Source organism: Macadamia integrifolia, chromosome 14 (assembly GCF_013358625.1).
Source record: "Macadamia integrifolia cultivar HAES 741 chromosome 14, SCU_Mint_v3, whole genome shotgun sequence".
Taxonomy (NCBI): domain Eukaryota; kingdom Viridiplantae; phylum Streptophyta; class Magnoliopsida; order Proteales; family Proteaceae; genus Macadamia; species Macadamia integrifolia.
The window spans coordinates 21,640,249-21,651,263 of record NC_056570.1 but is presented as its reverse complement, the minus strand read 5'-3'; the positions used below and the strand labels follow the sequence as shown (position 1 = coordinate 21,651,263).

The following is an 11,015-nucleotide window of genomic DNA, read 5'->3' as shown; positions in this document are numbered from 1 at the left end:
GCTTCCCAAACACACAATGCTCATAGAACTCCATTGCTCCTGTACTCTGACCACACAACAAACCCCTTTTACTTAATGATGACATCCCTCTTTCATTCATATGGCCTAACCTCATGTGCCATAAATTTGTGACATCTGATTTAGACATAGATGATGAAGCTGCTGCAACAGACCCAGTGACTGTAGTACCCTGCAACACATACAAACTGTCAACCTTGATTCCTTTCATCAATAAGAGAACACCCTTACTGATCTTCATGACTCCACCTTCAGCTGTATACTTGCACCAATTTGAATCAAGAGTGTCTAAACTGATGAGATTCTTCTTTAAATCAGGGACATGCCTGACATTAGACAAGGTTCTGATAATGCCATCATATATCTTGATATTGATCGTTCTCATTCCAATAGTCTTACAAGAAGCATTATTTTCCATCAACACAACTCCACCTCGAATTGATTCGTATGTAGAGAACCATTCATGATTGGGACACATATGGTAGGAACAACCAGAGTCAAGAATCCATTCATCCTGTGATCTAACTTTATCATCAGTCACCAAAAGCATATCAGACTCACTTTTATTTTCAGCAATACTAGCTTCTGCAGAATCATCTCTTTTCTGTTGATTTTGAGCACCACCACCTGCCTTCTGCTTATTTAAAAGTTTATAACATTCATATTTAATATGCTCATTTTTCTTACAGTAATTACAGGTTAATTTCTTGTGCTTAGATTTTTATCTAGCCTTCTTTTTGTCACCATCTGAACCCCTTTCATTCGTTCTCCCTCTAGCTACCAAACCAACACCATCAGATTTATTAGTAGATGTCAACTCATCATCAATCTTCTGCTTGCTTTGTAGATTCATTTTGACATCCTCAATAGAGATTGTCTCTCTACCACAAATTTTGGTATCCCTAAAATGCTTATAAGATGGAGGCAGAGAACATAACAATAATAAGGCCAAATCTTCATCGTCTATTTTAACATCTATCATTTTCAAATCAGTAACAATATAATTGAACTCAGATATGTGAGATTTAATAGAAGTACCTTCACCTATATGAAGAGTATACAGTTGTTGCTTCAATCTCAACCTATTGGTGAGGGATTTGGTGAGGTAGAGGTTCTCTAACTTCAGCCATAACTCTGCAGCTGTTTTCTCTGAGAGAACTTCTTGTAAAACATCATTCGAAAGACACAACTGAATAGCTGAAAGAGCTTTATCATCTAAATCATTCAAATCATCATCGGACATAGTTACAGGTTTCTACACCTTCCCAAATAGGGTTTTCTTCAAACCCTGCTACGTAAGAACAACCATCATTCGAATATGTCATAAACTAAAACTGATGTTGCCGTCGAACCAATTAATATCGTATTTCGTTAAAGCCATAGATCGAAGTAACCCAGAGCTCTAATACCAGTTTGTAAGATCAAACACCAAGAAACATGAATAATAAAGAGGCAATAGATCCGTACGACACAGAGATTTAACGAGGTTCACACACCAGGGTGGTGTGCTACGTCCTCGGACGAAAAAGAAGATGATTCACTATGCAGAAGAGAGATTACACCCTAGCAGCGGCGAGAAAAAACTCGCCCTGAAACCCTAGCTCGAAAAACCCCAAAATACAATGACTTTCTCAACAAGTAACAGTACATTATATATACTCCAAATCGCGGGTCGACCCATCAGGTCGTGGTCAATCCGGTCGAACCATACCACGGGGGCGTAGCCCCCGCACCCCCATAGGAGATCAGTGATGGGCTCTGGGCTTGGGCCTATCGGCCCAACCCCTCTGCTTCCATCACAGATCTCAGAAAATTTCCCATTCAGGTCGCCACCAAAATATGTCGGATCGGATCAATCTTCAAAACGGGTGGAGAATTCGAGACAAACTTAACAGATCCGGAGCTTTGAAGGGGCCAAAAGAAAACAGGGTGAAACGAATCTCATCAACAGATGGACAGGAAGTCAAATTATCTGTATTCAGATGAGGAATAGGTTGGAAGAGGCATTCAATAAAGCTGGGGTCTAAAGGCATTAAAGAGACAAAATGGTCTTCAAGGTAAGAGGCAAACTCCTTCGCAATCAACGCAGGGTTAGTAATGCGAACACACTCAGAGGAAAAAATTGAACTAATAGTTCTGTGATGCAAATTGACCTTGGCAATAGTGTGGAAAAATCTGGTGTTATTATCCCCTCCAAAAAGAAAGACTCGGTGGATTTTTGGTGCCAAAAACAGTTTTCATCCTCGAGGATCCATTCAAACTTGGAATGGATAGCAGATATATCAGAATGTGAAGGGGACGAATGATTTTCCAGGGCCAATAAGTGATTAAAAGAAAATCCTTCAAAAAATTAATTCGCCCAAAGACCTCAGAATTCCACTTGAGGAGAATTCTACTGAGACAAGAAAACTTAGATGGAAGTGTGTCAAGTCCCCCAGATTTCCACATTTCAGAGCAAAAAAGGAATAAAATGGGGATGGAAATACCACACATGCTGGTACTGAAAAAGCATTTTAGATTTAAAAAACTCAGCAGCAGAATTAAGAACAATTGGGTGATGATCCAAACCTACAACAACCAACTTGGAGAGAGAAGGATTGGGGCAAACAGAAAGCCAAGATGGAGTTGCATAGGCCCAATCAACGCATACCTTGACAAGGTTAGGATGTTTCTGTTTGTTGGACCAAGTAAATGGGTTTCTGATCAGGTTGCAAACAATTGTTAGGCAATGATGGGTGGTGAACAGAATTTGAACCGATATGGCTGGTCTTGAAAAGCTACTGACTTTGGACAATTTTTTGATGTGGCCTTGCGCCACTTTTTTTTTTTTTTTTTTTTAGAATCGAACAGGATTATGTGTCATCCAAACCTATTTTTTGTGTACAAAGTAGTAATAGGGCAATAGAGGAAATTAAACTAATCGGTCCCAAGGCAATGATGGACAGATGTCAGTTTGTAGATTTTCTCTAACTATTTTAGTTTCTTTTGGCTTTTCAATTAAAAAAATTAAACTCCCCATTCTAACTCTTCATGTATGTATTTATTAGGAAGGGAACAAAGAACAGGGAAGAAGGAGCGGAATGTACACATTTACGTCGTGTCCAAAAAGAATAATATAAGTTTTGAACTTCTCCAAGGGTAATGAAACTACTATACTACCTATATCATGAAAAATAGTTCGTTTTTGAGGGGCATATAATAAACATGACTCATTTTGATCCATCTTGACTTTCCTAATCACCAGGTTTTGAGTAGGATGAGTCAAGCTGGAAAACCAAAATTTCCAACTATGATAAAAATTAGAAAAAAAAAAAATACTAACTTCACAATTTATAACTTTATTGATAACATGAGACACCCTTAGATAAAGTGATAAACTATACTAAAATAGTAGAATGTGAAGTCAAATAATTATGGATCGATGGGAATCTCTTATTTCACCCTTGGTGAAATGTGGGCTTGCAATGGATTTTTCATGACTACTGTGAACTCTAGCGTCTCTGACAAGTCAACACCAACTCCCTCAACAGCCGTCCATTTGTAATCTCTGATCAAATTTGCCACAAAAAACTCCAGATGCAGCACAGCTAACCCAAGTCCTGGGCAAATCCTCCTCCCAGCACCAAATGGCATCATTTTAATCTCCTTAGTCCCTGTTATATCAAACCCTTCCCCTTCATCACCCAAGAACCTTTCTGGTTTAAACTCCATTGGCTCTTTCCAAACCTTTGGATCCCTCCCCATCTCTGCAACCATGAAATTCACTGCAGCGTTTTTTGGTATAACATGGCCGTCCAACACAATATCTTCAGTGACAGCATGTGGCAACACAAAGTGACCTGGTGGGTGTCTCCTTAGCCCTTCCAAAACCACAGCTTTCAAGTATGGCATCTTGCCCAAATCATCTTCTTTGATCTCTTCTTCACCTTTACCCACAACTCCTTTGATTTCTGAATACAGCTTTTCTTGGGTTTCTTGATGCTTCACCAGGTTAGCCATGATCCATTGAAGTGCATTAGATGTTGTGTCTGTACCAGCATTTAGAAACTCTGAACAAAGAGTCACCATTTCTTGTTCTGTGAGATTTCGTCCCCCTTCATCATCTGGGATTTGAAGATTGAACATTGTATCGATGTAAGAGACGAAGAGTTCATCTGGGTTCACTTGCTTCTTCTCCTTTCGGGCTCTAATTAGAGAGCCTATAACAGAGTCCTGTCTCTGACGCATATCAAGCAATTTCTGCCAGCGATCTCTGAAAAAAAATTTCCCCAAAGTTGGGAAGAACGCAAGGACATTGAATAAACTGATACTGACAAGTAAGGTTCTCTCTACATCTTGGATTTCTGTGATGACCTTCTCATCAAGTTTTTCCCCAAAGCACATGAAAACCAGTAAACAGAACATGACATACTGAAAGGTTTCCGTTACACGCACAGGCTCACCTGATTCACCATGGAATCTGAGCCTTTCCTTGAGTATTTCCAATACCCATTTGCGGGCATGAGAATAGGATTTAACCTTAGAAGGATGGAGAAGCTCAGAGGTGAGATTCCGACGAAGAACTCGCCAAAGAGGACCATAAGCGGCAGAGTTGATGTTGTGTTGGTTAGTAGTGATGATGCGGTTAGAAGCAGAGGCTGGTGGGCGGTGGGCAAAGACGGCACCATTCTCTACAAGGGCTTGATGGGCGAGAGAGTGGTTTGTGATGAAGATGGCAGGGCGAGAGCCAATATGGAGGGTAATGATAGGGCCATACTTGTGGCGGAGGCTTTGGAGGATTGGTTCAAGATCAGTGAAGGATTTGTATAGCCAGAGTAAGTTACCGATTATAGCTACTTTAGGAGGGCCTGGTGGGAGGGAGAGGTTTGTTTGCTTGGGTTTACCATTGGAGGAGAGATGAAGGAAGGATTTGAGAGCTGCGCAGAGACAAAGAGAAAGGAAGAGGATGAACCAGACCTCCATTAGAGCACTTTAGAAAAATGGAAAGAATGATTAATGAAGAGGTGGTGGTAATGGTGTAATGGGTATTCATATTTGTAATGTGTGGTATAGAATTTGCGAGGATAATGTTTGGTGGAAGTGGACAAAACACAAATGACAAAGCAACAATTCAGTGGTTATGGTGCTTTGTGCTGCTGCGGCTCCTGCGGGCGCTGCTGGGCCGGCTGCCCATGCCCGTCCATGCATTTTCCACCATTCCACCCTGAGTTCATATCTTTTGTTTTTTTGACTGGAGAAGAATTTTCACGTTCTTGAGTGTAAAGTGCATTGTAGTATTTGTTTGTAGTATGTATGTAAATCGTAACAGTATTTCTATCTTGGGAGAGGGATAGGCATGACGAAGCGTGAATAGGCGATAAGGGGGAGGGGGAGGGGGAGGGGGAGGCGGAGAGGGAGTGTCACATAGGAGGGTCATTGGGTCATTTCAAAAGAAGAAAAAGAGATGCACAATGCTGGCCAACTTGTGATGTACCCAATCTTTTTTGGAGTGTGGATCAGGTTCTTGTACGAGAACCATACTTGTACAATCTGATCCACAACAGGGTTTTTCTTGTGTGTATTCATGTGTGTGGATCAGGATCGTACAAGAATGGTTCTCGTGTAAGAACCTGATACACTCTCCTTTTGGCCTCCTATCTGTTAAGTTTTCAAAGTTATGGGACTCTTTGTTTGTACAAATGTAACTCATTAATGTATGAAATGGATTATTACAATGCCATGACTTATTGTAATGAAATCATTTTGCTTATGGACCATGAATGGAATATTCCTAAATTCTTGCCACATCCTTACCCTCATATAGTTCTTTTGTTGATGTCAAAGGAGGACAATATGGTATAACCCTTGAAAAGATAATTTGAAAAGATGGTATAACCCTGGAAAAGATAATTTGAAAAGATGGTACCTTGGGAGATGGCTATTGGTATAAGAGATTGGTATGCATATATATTAGGGAGCACTTGGTAACCTAAACATGATATATTAATAAATTTTAAGTCCTTAGAGTACCATGAGTTATAATTTTTTTTATCAGATAACTCATACGTTCACATTACTGCTCTCATGCCTAAATTGAAATATTTTTTTGAATTAGAAGTTTGAATGCTTATCATATGGTGTTGAGCTATCAAGGACCCTTCAAAATGATAGAAATGGTACATAAAATATATAATCTAGTTGTAGTTTTATAAGTTCCAATTGTAATGTTAGAAACTTTAGTTGGAGTTATCTAACTTGGCACTAGTTAGGGAGGAGTTTCAAAGGTTCTATCATATTTAGGTTTTTCCATCACCAAGAGATTGTTGACATATAAGATTTTTTGCCCTATACTCCATAATGATCAATAAATATAATTTGTCGATGAATAAATGTGAGCACCTAAGTGATGGTCTACCAAATTGATAATAACTCCTTGATAATGACTGTTGGATAAGACAACCTTAGAAGAAGGGGTTAAATTAGGTATGAAAATATAAATGTCAATTAATAGCTTAGCCTATCCAAGACAACTCGATGAACCACATGAGGCTTTAAAATAAAAGAAAAATGTGATAGAGAGTAATTGAGAAGGGGATTGAAAGTTGATAAAAGATACAAAAGATATAGAGTGGTTCGACAATTTATCTACATCTAGTACCAAGAGACACCACTAAAATGATCAACTCGATCAAGCTTCACAACGTTTTTCCAGGATTGGAAAAAGCTAAGAGTTTCGGCTCAAACCTAATGTTTCTTGGGCTTACCACTAACAACCTTAAAACACTCTCCGAAAGGAGTTTAATATATTTATTTTGAGTTTGACAAAGGAGTTTTATTGAGTTTTTAAAAACTAGACTCAATGTTCAACTCAAGATTACAAGCCACTTGATAGGCAAATATACAAATCAAAGTACAATGGGCAATCATCTGTCTAGGGTACTGGGTTTACAAGACGAAGAACTCCACCATGGTTTTAAAGCATGGTATCGTAATGGGTATTGTTCATCCCCAAAACTATTACGGTATAAGAATGGATCAGTATTAGATCGCTATATCAGACAGAAATATCCCTGTTTATCTTAAAAAATTATTTTGACTTTTTACCCCTTGTTTGTACCGTTCAATCAATATGGTGTCAGATAGGTATTGAAATTGAATAGTCATCAAAACCGATGTAGATCACCAAAGACGGGTGATTCAATAGCGATACTTAGAATCATGTCCTCCACCTATTAGCCCTTTGCTAGGTTAGTGCATGCATTAATGCTTCGAAAGGATTCATAGAGAGGAGTAATGAAAGTCCATATTTATATCTACATTCATAGCGGTAGAAACAACTTATTATTTATAACAGATTTGGTGGAGTGAAGCTTTATTTTATGATCGTTAGATTCAACATTACTTCAAACAATGGTTTCTTGATACATCCAGTTCAACTTTGGTGTTCATGTTTATCATCATCAAAATAATTTTACTCATTATGCCAAGTTAAATAACTCAAAGTTAACATTCTCTCCTTTTTGATGCATTGAAGTTTTCCCTAAACTTATGAAACCACAACTAGATGTTATTCAAGATACTACCCGTACATCATTTTGAATTGATCATGATAGCTTAACAATATATGATAAGAATTCAAACTTATAATTCAAACATATATTACAATTTAAGCAAATATGTGAGTAATCATATGAGCCCACGAATTATCCTTTTTTTTTTCTTTGGTGAAAGCGCACAAGTTGTGTTTGGTAACACATTTTTATAAGTCAGAGTACTCTGAGCAATTAGGCTATGTTAATATATCATGCTTAGTTTACCAAATGCTCCCCAATATATGTATATTATTCTCTTTATACCAATTGCTATCTCCTAAGATAACACATTTTCAACATTATTTCAAAGATTATACCTTTTACTCCCCCCTTTGACATCATAAAAAAGAGATATATAAGAAATGAGGAGGTTGGGCAGCTCATCCAATAGGGGGGAGGGAGGGCTGGGATGGGGCAAGGGACTTTTCCAGGGGGGAGGGGAGAAGGGGAGAGGGGGAAGGAGAAAGGCAGACACACTTCTGGCACAACGTTAATGTGGCCAAACTTTTCTCATATGCGAAATAGAGAACTGGAAAAATTTAGAAACTCTGATAATGCATGATTATAAGGAGAAAATGAGAAAAGATACACAATAAAGACAAAATTATTTTATTATAACAAGTCTATTTCATATATCAATGACTTAAATATGTAGAAACAAACAAACACAAAAGGTTTGAAAACTTAAAGAAATTTTCTTATTGATCACCTAAGGTGTGAAAAAAATTTGTAATCTTAATTTTTTCCTTTTATTATAATATATTTTGGTTTCAATGATATTGATGAGAATCTCTTAGGGGGCGTTTGGTTCGAATTATCCATCGGACCAGATCCCAGGGAATCAGTTTTTCATTAAATTTAATCCGTTTGGTTCATTTTTGTGAAAAGTCGATTCGGAGTCATGGTGGCCAGTAGAATCAGGGATTTCAACTAAAATCCATGACTCATCCGGATTAACCCCAATAGGTTAATCCGGGATTGAGCCACGGTTTATTGGGTTGGTATAAAAAACATGGATTCACATTGACACAAAATCTTCGGTTTCCTGCGATTCTCACGTTGAAGCCCGATCGAGGTTCTCCCTGAAACAGAGCGACGGAGGTGAGAAACAGGTAAATCGTCCTCTTCCTCTTCTTATTCCTTTTCTTCTTCTTCTTCTTCTTCTTCTTCTTCTTCTTCAGCTCGTCTTCTTCTTCTTCCTCTTCCTCTTCGTATTCGTCTTCGTCTTCGTCTTCATCTTCTTCTTCTTCTTCTTCTTCTTCTTATTTTTCTTCTTTCTTCCTTCTCTTTTTTTTCTTCTTTTTTTGTGTTTAGGGTTTCTCACGTTTACCCTCTGTCCATGATAGATGCTCGCATCTGAGAAGATTGCCTAAAACTGACTTGATTGAAGGTGAGATTTCCCCTCTTCTTTGTATTCTTGGCCTACATTTGTGTTTTATTAAGATTATTGAAGTTCGGTTTCTATTTTTCAGGTTGTAAACTTTATATCTAGGGTTTACCCTCTTTCCAAATCAGACGATCGAATCCGAGGTTTGAATCTGCAAAATCGAAGCTTGATTTAAGGTGAGATTTCCATTCTTATGTGATTTTTTCTTCTTCGTATGCGTGTTCTTAAGATTATGGAAATTCGGTTTCCATCACTCTCTTGTGCGATCTTTGATTCAGTGAAGCTCGATATTGATCTTACTTGTTCTGTATGCTTGGTGAGTTTGTCTATTGGGTTTTGTCAGTGAAGTGTGTTGATCAATTGCACCTGAATTCAGTCCCAATAAATGATGATAAACATCGATTGAGAATTTTTTATTTTTTTAGGAAACTTTCATGTCATGACAATCAACCTGAAGAATTGTTGAAGGATGATGGCCATAATCTTCTGATCAGTATTAGTGTTGTATTACATAATATCTCCTAAATGTTTTACTGTCAGTTTCCTTCTGGGATGTGGTATCAATGTGTCGTATTCTTTTGGACACTGTCACAACTATGAGAACTCCTAATCTTAAAAGGAAAGATATTTTATCTTTTGATCAAATATAGTATCATAATGTATACCCTGGATAAGAACTGTAAACTTGACGTCCCCATGCCTGGCCTCCCATTAAGTTTATAGACAATCTTTTTAGTGTTTTAACTTGGATAATTGTGAAGACCTAAATAAATGTTGTATATCATTTTCATTAAATCTCCTGATTCTTCTGTGGTTTCTATCATTGACAGGACACAGTGTTTGATCTAGTGTCTCTCACATGTGGCCATATCTTCTGCTACATGTGTGCATGCTCTGCAGCATCAGTAAGCATCGTGGATGGCCTAAAGTCTACAGACCATAAAGCAAAATGCCCTCTATGTCGAGAGGTATCTGTTCTATTTATTTTCTTTATTAAATCCTTGTGTGACAGCAATAGAAGCTGTCTTCCTTATCCTTGTGTCAATGCAAGTCAGGAATCACCAGTTGGTGGGCCTCATTTTGGATATCTTTCAAATCCTAGTATGTTTGTGTTCAATGAATTAACTTCTGAAATGGATTTCAGGCTAGAGTTTTTGAAGGTTTTGTCTTTTTGGAGGAGCTTAACATTTTATTAAGTCGCAGGTACATATTGATCAAACACTGAATTCTACACTGCATGTCTGGTTACTAATCTGCTTCTGTCATCTCAAGACTTAATCACCTCAAGATGCCTCTGTTAAAAACACTCAAAATATTAAATGTTTAGGCAGCATTACTGAACCAAAACAAGAAATAATGTGTATTGCGGGATGAAATGGTTAAGTTTCATCCCTGTTGCTTTCAACAAGAAATGTAGTCTGACCCATTTCCTCTGTTTTGCATCTTTCAACAGTTGCCATGAATATTGGGAGGAACGGCTTCGGACAGAAAGAAGAGAGAGGATGAAGCAGGCAAAGGAGCACTGGGAATCCCAATGTCGAGCTTTCGTTGGAGTCTGATTGAAATTTGAGATGGCTAATACAACCTTAGTTCTGTATTGCAACTGTCTTTCTTAGCATCTCTCAGTCTCCAGGAGGAGTCATGAGCAGAGTTAAGTTCTTAGGATTCATTTGAAAATTTCTGCCTCCTTTCTTCTTCTGCCCTTTTTTTGTCCCTTAATGTAGTTTGTTCATATTTTTTTCTGGATTTTGTCTTTGTATATATAATTCTCCATGTTTGGCTCCGACTCTAATGAAGAAATAAGAAATCTTGGAGATTTGGTCTGTTTTTTTTCTAGTTCTTCTTCCATTTTTTTTTTTTTTTTTTTTTTTTGAGAGAGACTAAAAAATTAAACTATGACAGGCAAGTGAGTGCTTAAACTGAACAAAGTAAAGCCACCAACCAACAGGACCAAGACAAATTCGAGGAACATTTGTTAGTCTTCCAAGGTTTAGGTAGATGACAGATCTTGGAACGGTAAGGAGACTCATATACTTTAG

General features: G+C 37.9%; 2 protein-coding genes across 2 annotated transcripts; one reads left to right on the top strand and one right to left on the bottom strand.

Annotated features, from left to right (window-relative positions):
* Positions 1-3,336: 3,336 nt before the first annotated feature.
* Positions 3,337-5,034, bottom strand: LOC122061007 (cytochrome P450 89A2-like). Its single transcript, XM_042624153.1, has one exon. It carries the CDS (start codon positions 4,978-4,980, stop codon positions 3,451-3,453), a length of 1,530 nt encoding a protein of 509 aa, XP_042480087.1. The 5' UTR covers positions 4,981-5,034; the 3' UTR covers positions 3,337-3,450.
* A 4,146-nt stretch (positions 5,035-9,180) lies between these two features.
* On the top strand, positions 9,181-10,812 carry LOC122062014 (E3 ubiquitin-protein ligase BAH1-like). Its single transcript, XM_042625636.1, has 4 exons — positions 9,181-9,292; positions 9,807-9,944; positions 10,121-10,179; positions 10,430-10,812. The coding sequence occupies exons 1-4, from the start codon at positions 9,191-9,193 to the stop codon at positions 10,533-10,535; spliced, it is 405 nt and encodes a 134-aa protein (XP_042481570.1). The 5' UTR covers positions 9,181-9,190; the 3' UTR covers positions 10,536-10,812.
* Positions 10,813-11,015: the final 203 nt, after the last annotated feature.